This window comes from Stegostoma tigrinum, chromosome 33 (genome assembly GCF_030684315.1).
Source record: "Stegostoma tigrinum isolate sSteTig4 chromosome 33, sSteTig4.hap1, whole genome shotgun sequence".
NCBI lineage: Eukaryota > Metazoa > Chordata > Chondrichthyes > Orectolobiformes > Stegostomatidae > Stegostoma > Stegostoma tigrinum.
Window position 1 is genome coordinate 35,608,100 of NC_081386.1, and position 14,551 is coordinate 35,622,650.

The 14,551-nt window shown below is 42.6% G+C and overlaps 1 protein-coding gene across 11 annotated transcripts in view; it reads left to right on the forward strand.

Annotated features, from left to right (window-relative positions):
• The window catches only part of dennd4a (DENN/MADD domain containing 4A), a 174,729-nt gene that overhangs the window by 118,095 nt on the left and 42,083 nt on the right, over positions 1-14,551 (forward strand). For all 11 annotated transcript variants that reach the window (XM_059639348.1, XM_059639350.1, XM_059639351.1 and 8 more), the window contains exons 14-17: positions 102-235; positions 2,335-2,470; positions 2,783-2,989; positions 6,723-6,851. In XM_059639348.1, the coding sequence (XP_059495331.1) occupies positions 102-235; positions 2,335-2,470; positions 2,783-2,989; positions 6,723-6,851 (606 nt within the window). The remainder of the gene's footprint in view (positions 1-101; positions 236-2,334; positions 2,471-2,782; positions 2,990-6,722; positions 6,852-14,551) is intronic.

The following is a 14,551-nucleotide window of genomic DNA, read 5'->3' on the forward strand; positions in this document are numbered from 1 at the left end:
TGTGTCACCAATTCTTATTGATCATAACATGCAGGAAACCTGTCTCTGAACAAAGTATTCTCCTTGACTTCAGATGATAACTATCTTTTGTACTAAACCAGTTGGACACAGAGCGCCCCGACGATTTGCATCTCATAGAATTGGACGAGTCTCACAGAAGCGAACATACGGTTTTCATAACGCCTCCTGATCTTCCAAGCTTGCCTAGCGGAGAAGAGTATCCCCTTCAATATAGGTATGCATCCAAGTTTGTTTGCAAGGTTAGGGCACAGATGAAATCGCAAAGTTTGAAAATGTGTGTTTTGTTTTCATAATGTTTTCAATGCCTAGAATCATTTTCATTTGCTATGTTCCTTCTTAATAATCGTAAAAATGCTTACACTGGATAAGGTACAGGTAGCCATAGATTGTTGTCAGTAAAGTATTATTCTCCTGCTTGAGCATCATCACACAATTAGTATGATGATGTGAACATACTGTGTGCACAAAGTTGGATAAAATTGGAGTAAGACTTTAGAGTAGATTTGTAGCTCGGGTTGTGGATGTTATGGTTGGTTGGCTCGCCGAGCTGGCTCACTGTTCTGCAGACGTTTGTCCCTGAGACAAGCATGGGAGTTCCCAGAAGCCTGGTACTCCACAAAGAAAGCCATCAACAAACACAAAGAACTTGACCCCATCTACACTCCATTGCAAAGGGAAACTGGAAGTGAGGTAATCCAGCTCAACAGACTCCAGAGTTTCAATACCAGGCAGGAAAACACAACAGTGCTTCATCAAAGGCTGCACTGATAATGTTACCCAACACGGTAATGAAACGTCTGCCGAATAGCGAACCAGCTTGGCGAGCCAAACAAACACAAAATTGGAGTATCCTGTACTCATAGATGCAAAGTTAAAACATCTATAGCATGAATTTTCAATTTAAAAGTTGTAGGTTAACTACTACATACAGTTTTGTAAATTAGCATGTTTATATTGTAATTTAGAGAATCTTGATTATGCTTCAGCCTTTATTCATCACTGCCAATTATTTTTATGCAAACTCATTAGATCTGTTTTTACTGCTGACTGCGTAACTTGTTCTCCTCCAGGGAACAGCTATTGTGTGTTTTCTTTTAAATGCTTCACGTAAATTTTCTGCTTTGTTTTGGAAACAAGTTTTGTTTTACAATGATGAAAATTTTCAATGCCAAATTGCAAACACTAGGTTTAACAAACATCCAGCTGTCTTCTGAAAATGTTGTATTTCTTTGAGACTCATTCCAAAGGAGTTCTGTGCTATCTGACAGCTCTCCCAAGTGGCAGCATTTTGTGGTTCAGCTGCTGCAAGAATGTGCACTTGATACTCCCCTCAGCACCACTTCATAACAGACAGGGTGAAAATCCAGGCTAATGTTTTTCTCTTCTGCTTAATGTAGTGTGCTGAGGATATCATAGACGGTACAGTTGCCGTGTATCGAGGACAGAAAGCCAGATACCAGCTGTGCCTGAAATGTTGTGTGACCATTTAAAGAATAAAAGATACTTGCCCAGAATCTAAAAAGCAAACACAGGTTCTGGAAGTCTGGAAAAAAACAAAATTAATAACACATCAGGATAAATAGTACCTGTGGAGAGAACAGAAAAGTTAATGCTTTGCATCTGTACATAAGAACATGTAAATCAGGAGCAATAACCATTTGATTCAATGAGCCTTCTCCACCATCCAATAAGATCACAACTGACATAATTGTAACCTCAGAGCCATGCTCTTGCCGACTGTGGTAACCTTGCTTGACAACAATCTACCTACTTCTGCCTTAAAAACATTCAAGGCCTCTGCTTCCACCACCTTAGGAAAGGAGCTCTAAAGATCTTCTGAGAAAATGTTTTGCCTAATTGCTGTTTTAAATGATTGATCCTTTATTTTTAGACAGTAACTAATAGTTCTAGATTCTCCCAAAGTGGGAAACATCCTCTCCACAGCAACCCTCTCAAGACCCCTGTGGATGTACCTGTTGGTGTTCAGACAAAGCATTAACCACAGCTGTTTTCTCCAATGTTGCCTGACCAGCTGAGTGATGTCAAGTTTTCTACTTCCCTTTCTCATGCCTTAAAGCTCCTGAAATGTTGACTTGTATTATATTTTATAAATGCTGTCAAACCTTGTGTGTAGTTTTGACACTTTTTTTTACTCATATATCCAGTATTTATGTTTTCATGTCTAGTGTTACATGTGAGTTAGGTGAAAACCTTTTATTTTGCATTTAAGTAAGGTATTTAATTACATTTCAGTTGTTGACTATATTTGCTACATTTTAATGTATTAACTCTAAACTGATCCTGTCCCTGCAGTTACTCTAGCTTCCCCGTGCTAACACCAGAACTGTTTGACAGACCAGTGGGTTTACTAAAAACTCCAGCAAGCAGGTTAACTTCAAAAAATAGTTGTCCCAGCAGTCCAGCACCCATGGGCAGAAGAACTAAGCAGGTACACCATGACTAATGTTTGTATTCTGAATATTCTGTCATAAAGTGTGAGAGAACCATGTGGTACTATTGGTACACCGAAATATTGAACACTGTGGCCAGTGGGAGAATGGTTCATTGGTTAGGGTGTATTGTTCGAGTGAAAACATAAATCGATATTGTAGGAAAAATGAAATTGGGTAAATTCTGTTTCATTCCATCTATGTATAGGAAAAGTAATACTTTCAGTGTAAAGCATCAAAACTGTGAACTGTTCGAGTGCACACATGAATTATGAATTTAATTTCATAATTTTATTTGTGTTGTATTTCAGGAAATAAAATCAGCTCAAAAAATTGCAAAGCGTTATTCATCAATTCCTCAGATGTGGTCAAAATGTCTCTTGCGCCATTGCTATGGCCTCTGGTTCATCTGCCTCCCTGCTTATGTGAAAGTTTGCCATTCAAAAGTTAGGGCTCTTCGGACTGCTTACGATGTGTTGAGGAAGATGCAGGTTAAGAAGTTGGAGCCACCTGATGAGGTATGAATACTGACACATTGTACCATGGTTGCGAACAATGGCTTTAGTATTACTATGTAGTTTGGAAGAGAGGGAAGAAGATAATAATAAATAGCAAATTACCTTTGGTGGAATGCCTGCTTTGTTTCTGATTTTCCTCTGCCAAACTAACCCCAGTTGAATATCAGTACAGTTTTAAAACAGTATTTTTTCCCATATTTATTTCAATAATGATGGCACATTTAAAATAATCCCCGTCCTCCTTTCCCGTGACCATCCCATTCACTTACAGAAATGCCAGTATTATTGGGGGAGTTGACTTCTTGGAATATCAGCTGAAGCTATGTCCATGGCGCTATAGGTGATGCTGCTGTACTAGATGGGAGAAAGAAGAATGACAGTTCCAAAATGATAAAGGATTCATTGAGCGGAACAGACATGTGTTTCTGTGGCTGTGCAAGTCTCCAGCATGGTATGTTGCTTCTCTGATGCCGGAGACGAGGATGTCTTGGAGGCGTGACAGGATGTTCTGAACGGAGAGGGTGAACAGCCATTGGTCATGGTACATATTGATGTAGGTAATAGTAGGGAAGATAACGATCACGATGATGACCTACAAGCTGAGTAGAGAGAGTTGGAGTGTAAATTGAAAAGCAAAACTTCAAAGGTAATAATTTCAGAATTCCTATTTTGTGGTGCTGTTGAGGAGAGCTTAAATTCAAATGACAGAAGAATGAGAACCTCAGCAGGCAGACAGCTCGAGGAAGTAATGATAGTAACGAAACACAGAAACTTAAGAAGCCCAAATGGGCATTAGAAAAAAAGTGAAAAACACGTGGGGCCACAGTACAAAGTAAAGCAAAGGAGACTAATGACATTAAAACAAGAAGTCTTAAAGATATTGTGTCCTAGTAGATGGAGCATTAGCAATAAAGTAGATGAATTAACAGTGCAAATAGATACGCATGGGTATTATATAGTTGCAGTTAAGGAGACATCGGGGAAGAGTGACCATACTATGATAGAACTGTCATTAAATTGAAGAGTGAAGAAGTTAAACCCCCAAAACTATGGTCCTGAAATAAAGGAAGCTACAAGGATATAAGGTGCAAGTTGGCAATGATGGGTTAGGGAAGCTTAATGAAAGAGGCAGCACAATGGCTCGGCGGTTGGCACTTTTGCCTCACAGCACCAGGGACCCAAGTTCAATTCTAGCCTCTGGCAACCGTCTGTGTGGAGTTTGCTCATTCTCCCCGCATCTGCGTGGGTTTCCTCTGAGTGTCCTGGTTTCTTCCCACAGTCCAAAGATTTGTAGAGGTTAGATGGATTGGCCACACTAAAGTTTCTATAATGTCCAGGGATATGCAGATTAGGTAGATTAGCCGTGGGAAATCTAGGGTTATAGGAATATAGGGTAAGGGGTGAGTTTGGGTGCGATGCTCTTCAGAGAGATAGTGTGGACTTGGTGGGCCGAATGGCTTGTTACCACACTCTGGGGATTCTATGACTGGCAGTGGTTTGGCAGCGACAAATATTTAAGGAATGTGTGCATGAATTACAACAGTTCCTATCCTGTGCAAAAAATAAAACCGGAAAGATGTCTGATCATCTTGCAAAAGAAATTAAGGGTAGTATTAAATCCAATGGAGAAACACACAACATTGACAGGAAAAAACAGCAATCTTGAAGACTGGGAGTATTACTCAGCAAAAGAGGACAAGAACGTTGATGAAAGAGAAGGAAAATAAAGTATGGAAGTAAACATAGAACTAAGTCGTGAAAAAAGAAAGATGCACTGCACAAATTCACCAAAGCTTCTCAGACAGCACCATCCAAACCTGTTACCAGAAAGAGAGAGAGCAAGACGTGCTGAGAGAGAGAGAGAGAGAGTGTGACAGATGCAGACACACATACAAAGACAGATTTCCCACACCTGACCTGTACTGGGGCAACAAATAAAGGTAGCTGAAATTTGGGAATACTCCTGAGGCTTTGCTTCGTATCCAATTATTATCAATATGCTGAACCTTTCTATTAAAGCCATAAACAGAATGATAGAAGACAATATCCCTCCAGTATGATGAGACAGTGGTCTCCAAAAATGCAAAATTTCTTCAAAAAATACCTGGAAGGAGTAGGGACTGCAGATGCGAGAAGCTAGGATCAATAAATGTGAAGCTGGAAAAGCACAGCCGGTCAGACAGCATTCGAGGAGCAGGAAAGTTGATATTTTGGGCCGAAACCCTTTGTCAGGACTGGGATGGGAGCCCAGAAATAAATAGAGGGAGGGAGTGAGGCTGAGGCTGAGGTAATGGTAAGTGATGGAGATAGGTGGATGCAGGGTAGGGGGTTATTGTGTGGTCAGTGACAAGGGTGAAGCAGATAGATGAGTCAGAAGATAGACAAGTTGGGGGAAGGAGAAATTTTTAAGCTGGTGAAGTCAGTATTCAGGCCATTGGGCCATCAGCTCCAAAGGCGGAATATGAGGTGTTGTTCCTCCAGATTACGTTTGGCCTCACTCTGACAGTGGAGGAGGCCAAGGATGGTCATGTCACCAGGGGAGTGGAAGGGGCTGTTAAAGTGGTTGGTAACTGGAAAGTCAGGTTGGTTGGTGCATGCAGAGCACAGATGCTCGACAAACTGGTCCCCAAGTCTGCATTTGGTCTCCCTGGCGTAGAGTAGACCGCATCGGGAGCAACGGGTGCAGTAGATGGGCTAGGTGAAGTGCAGGTGAATCTTTGCTAGATTTGGAAGGATTGTTTGGGCCCTTGCAGGTAGAAGAGGGGTGTCGCGGCAGGTGTAGCACCTCCTGCAGTTGCAGGGAAAGGTACTGGGTGTGCTGAGGGGTTGGTGGAGAGTGTGGAGCTGACAAGGCAGTCACAGACTGAATTGTCCTTGTGGAAAGCGGACAGGAGTGGGGAAGAAAATATCTTTTTCGTGGTAGTGGTGGGCTCAACCGCATCTCCCCCCATTTTCTGTGCTTCTGCTCTCAAACCCTCTTCTCCGTTCCCCCCCCCTTTAATCCTCACATACCCCCAGCCTTCGAATACAATGCATCATCTTCTGACACCTACAATCAGTCCCCAACACCCTCTGCATCCTGACCTTTCTGTTGCTATCTACTTTAACTCCCCCTCTGATTCCCCTGGTGACATGTCCAACCTTGGCCTCCAACCGTAAACTGGAGGAACAACACCTCCTATTTCACCTTGGGAGTTTACAGCCCAATGGCCTGAATATTGACTTTACCAGCTTCAAAATTTCTCCTCCCCCAACCTGTCCATCATCTATCCATTCCATCCTTCCCACTTCCCAAATACAATAACCCCCATTGTGCATCCGCCTATCTCCATTTCACCTACCTTCTTTTCTCTACCACCCCCCCCTCACCTATCCACACCAAGCCCCCCGCGACCTTTCTATTTAATTCTGGGCTACCCTCCCCAGTCCTGACAAACGGTTTTGGCTCAAAATATTGACTTTCCAGCTCCATATTCAAAAAATATCTACTGTTAGAGTAAGTCAGTATATATTGGGTTTTGACCAATGATGTACTTGTATATCATTTAAGCTACAAGTCGGTTAAATCACCAAATCCTGACACCATCTTTCAAAACCTTCAGGTGATGTAGATCTTGGCCAGATGGTGTTTATGGCACTTCTGTAACTGGAAATAAATGTCATGGAGGTAATTCCTTAAGTGCATCTCCCTGAAAATTTCTTACTGAAGGAAGCTTTCTTTTCCCCATTCTAGGTGTGTTACCGTGTTCTGATGCAGTTATGTGGGCAGTATGGGCAGCCAGTGCTAGCTGTGAAAGTTCTGTTCGAGATGAAGAAAGCAGGGGTTCACCCCAATGCTATAACATACGGTTACTACAATAAGGTATGAGCGTGTGCATGTTTACTGAGCTTTGTGTTGCTTTTTAATTGTAACTTATTCTTATTCCCTCACCTTTCATTTTCCTTGCATTGCTTTTTCCAAGGTAGTGAGCTGTTTTCATCTTTTGCCAGTGTTTTTCTTCAGCAAGCTGTAAACACGTTTACTTGGCCTACTGGGCAGAGGTAACATCATTCTTCATGTTCTCCCCACCTGTGTGGACATGAACTCAGTATCTACTTGGTGAGATCATTGAAACTGTATTGTGAATGCTATAACCACTTCACTGTGTTAGAATATCAAAGGTCCAAACCAATTTGACTACCCATGTTAATCAATAATGTTCCTTTAAATTCTTTGCTGCTTTTGTAAAGCATCTCATTTATTGACATGGAAATGAGTCTTGTAGAAGATGCTTACTTTTATGATTTAAAGTAGGATGGAAACCCCAGCTGTCTTGAGGTTTTAGAATTATATTAATGCCTTGGATTGGCAGCCATGATGGATCATCTTACAAGTTCAGCCAGTGACTTGTATGATTTGGTTTACAGTTCAAAGCTCCATGTCAAAGTACAATCAATTCAGCAAAGTTTACTGTAACTGCATTCAGAGCTTCTTCAGCAGTTTTCCGAGTTGTGTTCACTAGAAATCAATGTTCAACTCCTAAAATGATAAGTAAACTCAGAAAAAATAAGAGCAAAAATAATATTGTTCGGCCCATTGACTCCTTACTCAACTATTTGTTAGAATGGCTGAACTGAGTGAGGCCAAAACTCCCTTTCCTATTCTTCCACCCACAACCTTTGACTTCCTTATCAATCAAAAATGTGTGTAACTCAGCCTTGAACATTTTCAATGATCTAACCTCTACTGCTCTTTGGAGAATTCAAAAGACTAATGACCACCTAAGAAAATAAATTACTCCACATCTGTCTCAAATGGGAGGCATCTTTTGTTTTATTCTACTGTGTCCCTTAGTTCTAGATTCCCAACTAGAAGAAACATCTCAGTTTCGTCTCTGTCAAGCCCCCTCAGAATCTTATGTATTTCAATAGAATCACCTCTAATTCTTCTGACCCCAATGATTATAGGTCTAACTGTCCCTTCACCCCAGGAATCAGCTGAGTGAGCCTGCTCTGCACTGCTTCAAGTGCAGGTAAAGCATTCCCTTGGTAAGGAAGCCAAATCTGTACACAGTACTCCAGAAGCAGTCTCACCGATGCCCCAGAAAGTTGCAGCAAGACTTCCCTACTTATGTGCTGTGTTCCCTTGTAGTAAAGGCTAGCATCCATTTGCCTTCCCAATTACTTGCTGGACATGTGGTTTTGGGGCTCATGTACTAGGACACCCAGGCCCCTCTGTAATATAGCATTCTGCAGTAAATCCCTATGGAGAGATGGTGGTGTAGTGATCATGTCACTGCACAAGTAATCCAGAGTCATAGATTAATGTTTCAGGGAGCAGTGCAAAACTCATCATATTACCTGTTTGTTCCAAAACTCCAATAACTGAAGCTACGTTTTTAAATGATATTTCATTACATTTTCTCCATCTGATTTTTTTCCCCTCCTCATTTCCTGAAGGCACTGGCTTAGTGGAGGTTGTTCCCATGGAACTGACAACTGTACCTATCTTGTCCAACAGCCTGTTCCTTGAAAATGCGTGTGGATTATAAATCGGTGGGCTTCCCCACTAAAGGGAGTGTTAAGGCTGAGCTTGGTTTCTCTTGTTCATTCACACGTACAGTGTAGCCAAAGTTACAACTGTTCCCATTGGGTGGATGAGCATAGGGAGGACATGGTCAGGACCTTACTGTCGCAGGAGTGTGCTGGCAGACAGCAAGCTGAATTGAAGTGTGTCTACTTTAATGCCAGGAGTATCCGGAATAAGGTAGGTGAGCTTACAGCTTGGATAGCGACCTGGAACTACCTTGCAAGAACTGTGACAAACACTACATTGGACAAACTGGCAGGAAGCTAGCCACCTGGATACATGAACATCAACTAGCCACAAAACGACATGACCCACTATCACTCGCATCCTTACATACAGATGAGGAAGGACACCACTTTGATTGGGACAACACATCCATCCTAGGACAAGCCAAACAGAGACATGCACGAGAATTCCTAGAAGCATGGCATTCCAACCAGAATTCCATCAACAAACACATTGACTTGGAGCCAATCTACCATCCCCTGAGAAAAAGAACAGGAAATGACATCACCAACCCAAGGAAACCTAACCAGATAAATAGAAAGTGGGACATAACACCAGCGCTTCGTCGGAGGCTCACTGATGATGTTACCTAGAATGGTGACGAAACGTCTGAAAACTAACCTTCCAGCTCAGCGAGCAAACTCACATCCAGAACCTCAACCTGAGCTACAAACCTTCTCAAAACTCACCTGGGACTTCGCTGTTGTGGCCGTTTCGGAGACATGGATAGAGCAGGGTCAGGAATGGATGTTGCAGGTTCCAGGGTTTAGATCTTTGATTAAGGTCGGGGAAGGTGGTAAAAGAGGGCGAGGTGTGGCTTTGTTGGTCAAGGACAGTATAACGGCGGCTGAAAGAACCTTTGATGAGGAGTCGTCTACTGAGGTGGTATGGGCTGAGGTTGCCAAGGAAGATTTATCGACTGAGTCAGTGTGGGTGGAAGTTAGGAACAGCAAGGGAACAGTCACCTCACTGGGGGTTTTCTACAGACCCCCAAATAGCAGTAGTGAGATTGAAGAACTCATTTGCCGGCAGATTGTTGAAAAGTGCAAACGTAGCAGGGTTGTTGTTATGGGTGACTTCAACTTTCCCAATATAGATTCGAACCTCCTTAGTGCCGATGGTTTGGATGGAGCCGTTTTTGTCAGGTGTGTTCAGGAGGGTTTCCTTACTCAGTATGTGGACAGGCCAACGAGGGAAGAGGCCATTTTTGATTTGGTGCTCTGCAATGAGCCAGGACAGGTGTCAGATCTCGTGGCGGGAGAACACTTTGGTGACAGTGACCACAACAGCCTCACATTTACCATAGCCATGGAAAGGGAAAGGAGCAGTTATCAGGGGAAGATATTTAACTGGGGTGAAGGAAACTATGACGCTATCAGACAGGAGTTGGGAAGTACAGATTGGGAGCAATTGTTCCACAGAAAGGGCACAGCAGACATGTGGAGGCTGTTTAAGGAGCAGTTGTTGCGAGTGATGTATAAATTTGTTCCTCTGAGACAGGTAAGAAGGGGTAAGATTAAGGAGCCTTGGATGACGGGTACAGAGGTGCTTCTTGTCAAAAAGAAAAAAGAAGCTTCCGTAAGGTGGAGGAAGCAAGGGTCTAGCACAGCTTTAGAGGATTACAGGCTTGCTCGGAAGGAGCTCAAAAGTGGACTGAGGAGGGCCAGGAGGTGGCATGAAAAAGGCTTGGCAGGAAGGATTAGGGAGAACCCAAAGGCATTTTACTCATACATGAGGAATAAGAGAATGATCAGGGAGAAGGTAGGGCCGATCACGGATAGCATAAGGAACTTATGCATAGAGTCTGAGCAGATAGGGGAAGCCCTAAATGAGTTTATTGCTTCGGTTTTCACTAAGGAAAGGGACCTAGTTGTGAATGAGAACTTTGAGGAGCAGGAAAACAGGCTTGAACAGATCAAGATTGAGGAAGTTGATGTGCTGGAAATTTTGGCAAACATTCAGATTGTTAAGTCCCCAGGGCCAGACCAGATTTATCCTAGGTTGCTCCGGGAAGCAAGAAAGGAGGTTGCTAAGCCGCTGGTGAAGATCTTTGTTTCCTCACTCTCCACGGGAGTCATACCGAAAGATAGGAGGGAGGCAAATGTTGTTCCTCTTTTCAAGAAAGGGAATAGGGAAATCCCTGGAAATTATAGACCAGTCAGTCTTACGTCTGTGGTCAGCAAGGTTTTGGAAAGAATTCTGAGGGACTATTTGGAAAAGCATAGTGTGATTAAAGGGAGTCAGCATGGCTTTGTGAGGGGCAGGTCATGCCTTACAAATCTTGTTGAGTTCTTTGAGGAAGTCACAAGACAGGTTGACGAGGGTCGAGCAGTGGGTGTGGTGTACATGGACTACAGCAAGGCATTTGATAAAGTTCCCCTTGGCAGGCTCATTCATAAAGTCAGGAGATATGGGATACAGCGTGATTTGCCTGTCTGGATTCAGAATTGGTTGGCTGACAGGAGGCAGAGAGTGGTGTAGATGGTAAGTATTCTGCCTGGAGGTCAGTGCTGAGTGGTGTCCCGCAGGGCTCTGTTCTTGGGCCTCTGCTCTTTGTAGTTTTTATAAATGACTTGGATGAGGAGGTTGAGGGGTGGGTTAGTATGTTTGCTGATGACACAAAGGTTGGAGGTGCCATTGATAGTATCGAGGGCTATTGCAGGCTTCAGCGAGTCATTGACAGAATGCAGAGCTGGGCTGAGAAATGGCAGATGGCATTCAACCTGGATAAATGCAAAGTGATGCATTTTGGAAGGTCGAACTTAAATGCAGGGTATAGGATTAAAGGCAGGATTCTCGGCAGTGTGGAGGAACAGCGGGATCTTGGTGTTCAATGCATAGCTCCCTCAAAGTTGCCACCCAGGTGGATAAGGTTGTTAAGAAAGCATGTGGTGTTTTGGCTTTCCTTAACAGGGTGATCGAGTTTAAGAGCCGCGAGGTTATGCTGCAGCTCTACAAAACCCTGGTGAGACCACACTTGGAATATTGTGTCCAGTTCTGGTCACCCTTTTATAGGAAAGATATGGAGGCTTTGGAGAGGGTGTAAAAGAAGTTTACCAGGATGCTGCCTTGTCTGGAGGGCTTGTCTTACGAGGAGAGGTTGACTGAGCTCGGACTTTTCCCTCTGGAGAGAAGGAGGAAGAGAGGTGACCCGATCGAGGTCTACAAGGTAATGAAAGGCATGGATAGAGTCGATACCCAGAGACTTTTCCCCAGGGCAGGATTGACTGCCACGAGGGGTCATAGTTTTAAGGTGTTAGGAGGAAGATATAGAGGAGACGTCAGAGGGAGGTTCTTCACCCAGAGAGTTGTGAGCGCTTGGAATACTTTGCCAGTGGTAGTCGTGGAAGCGGAGTCATTAGTGACATTTAAGCGACTGCTGGACATGCACATGGACAGCAGTGAATTGAGGGGAATGTAGGTTAGGTTATTTTATTTTTGGATTAGGATTATTCCACGGCACAACATCGTGAGCCGAAGGGCCTGTACTGTGCTGTACTTTTCTATGTTGTATTGCTTTTTAAGTAATATGTTATGCCCAGTCCTGAGATCAAGAAAATACAGGCAACTTAAGAAACCTTTACCAATCCATGCCAATTGAGATTGGCTGATTCACATAGATCAAAGTGAAATGTGCATTTTTCCCAATTTGAATGGCTGTACCCCCTCATTCTTAATCTGTCTAATCTCTGGTCCCATAATTTCCAATCACTCAGTGCCACATCATTCCTGTCTGTATCACTCTGTACTTCACTGTGCATGTATTTAGTTATTGAATAATATGCTTATGTCTTCTGTAGTCACATGAGGTTTTATTGTTTAAATTCTGTTTTCACTGTTACTGTATAGAATGAAAGTTAATAATTTCATGAAAACTTTGAATTGGATAATTTTATTGCACAAAACCCTCTGCTGGAAATGCTATTGGATATTCTTCTCTGGACCCTTCAACACTTGGAGGTTTCACTTGAGATAGCTTGTTAAAAGATAATCATTTAAAATGAACCTGTTGGTCTTCCACCTCTCAAGTGTTGTTCTGAGTAAAGTTACCTGAACTTGCTAGTGATCCATGGTGCCATTGACTCAAATGCAAGTTGAACAGGATTGAACTGTTCCATTGTCAATTACTTGTATTATGGAGCCTGAACACAACAGAACAATGATCTGTTTTGAATATGGTCAAATATTGGCACATGATCATGACAGAATGAACCACAGCTTTAGTCTTCAATCCCTCAGTGTACGTTTCAATTCTGATTTCAAAAGCACTGTTTTTAAAGATTTCTGCCATGTTTCTGTAAATTACACAGTGCAGTACCAAAACAAAGATGTTATAGTGTCATAGAGCTTGGAAACAGATCCTTTTGTCCAACTCATCCGAGCCAACCAGGCATCCCAATCTGATCTAGTTCCATTTGCCAGCATCTGGCCCATATCTCTCCAAACTCCTCTCATTCATACACCTGTCCAGGTGCCTTTTAAATTAGTTTTATCCACTTGCACCACCTCCTCTGGCAATTCATTCCATACACACACCACCTTCTGCATGGAATCGTTATCCCTCAGATCTATTCTAAAGCTTTCCCCTCTCACCTATGCTGTGTAGTTTTGGACTCTGCTGTCCCACGGAAAAGACCTTGGCTATTCACCATGCTCCTCATGACTTTATAATTCTCTATAAGGTCACCCCTCAGCCTCCAATGCTTCAGGGAAATCAGCCCCAACTTATCAAACCTGTCCCCGTAACTCAAACCCCCTAATCTTGGCAATATCCTTGCAAATCTTCTCTGCACCCTCTCAAGTTTAACAGCATCTTTCCTATTGAAGACCGACCAGAATTGTACACAGCATTCTAGAAGTGCTCTCACCAACGTCCTGTACAGTTACAGCATGATGTCCCAACTCCTATACTCAGTGTTATGACCGATGAAACAAGTGTGCCAAACACCACCTTCACCACCCTGTCATTCTTTAATAACTACTACTTTACATAGCATTGCTCAGTGATACTGTTGTTCATTCTGATATCAGTGAATATTTATAGTCAAAGTTATCTTCACTGTTTCCGCAAAATCTTGGTGCTAGGCTGTTGAATCCATTCAACTGTGAGGCACTTGACTCCAATTGAACCAGACTGTTTGCAACTTTAACACCTGATTTGACCCTGATCCCATGGCATAGTTCCACCTGCATTACATGACTTAGCTTCATTGACTTTCACCCGCCTGTCATTGAAATTAAAATCTATGCCTGTAGTTCTAGGCTAGTCCAAGTTCTTTCCTTTGCACCATAAGCTTCAAAGTATCCAAAACATTCTTAACCTATCCCAGGCAATATCCAGTTCACCAACTACCTCCTCCTTTACTGACTGACCTTGTCTCCTGGGTGCCAAGACTTCAAATTTTAAATTCCCATGCTTGTGTTCAAAATATTCTTTGTGGCTTAACTCTTTAAGTAAATGGAATCATCTTCAGTCCTCTCACTCTTTCTTTGAATCTGGTTTTGTGTGCAGTGCCCTTAATGCCACACCCCAAAGTTGACAGGCTGGACAGTGCACTCTGAGATTCCCCTTTCATCTCTCAACGGACCTTGCTCAATTAAAAGCATCCTTAAAACCCACTTCCTTGGCCAAGCTTTTGGTCCCTGTCTTAATAGCACCTCACTTGTCTTGACAATTTATTTTAATTGCGACTCAATGAAAGATATTTTCTGATTTGAATTCTAAGTTATTTTGTTTTTAATATCATGAAAATGGGACTTCTCATGAACATTAGTCCATCATGCATGCAGTAAGCTTCTGCCATCTGGACTAGATACGAATTCATTCACAGTTAGGGTTGACACAGGAGCTAGAGTTTCTGTAATTCTCTGTTGACTGTTAGATTTCTTTACCTAGAGCCTGAATAGCAAGTAAACTCTACCAGTATTGCAGACAATTTGACTGAATGTCCTCAAAAAAGAGCTTTATCTTTTGGTTTTGCAGTAGG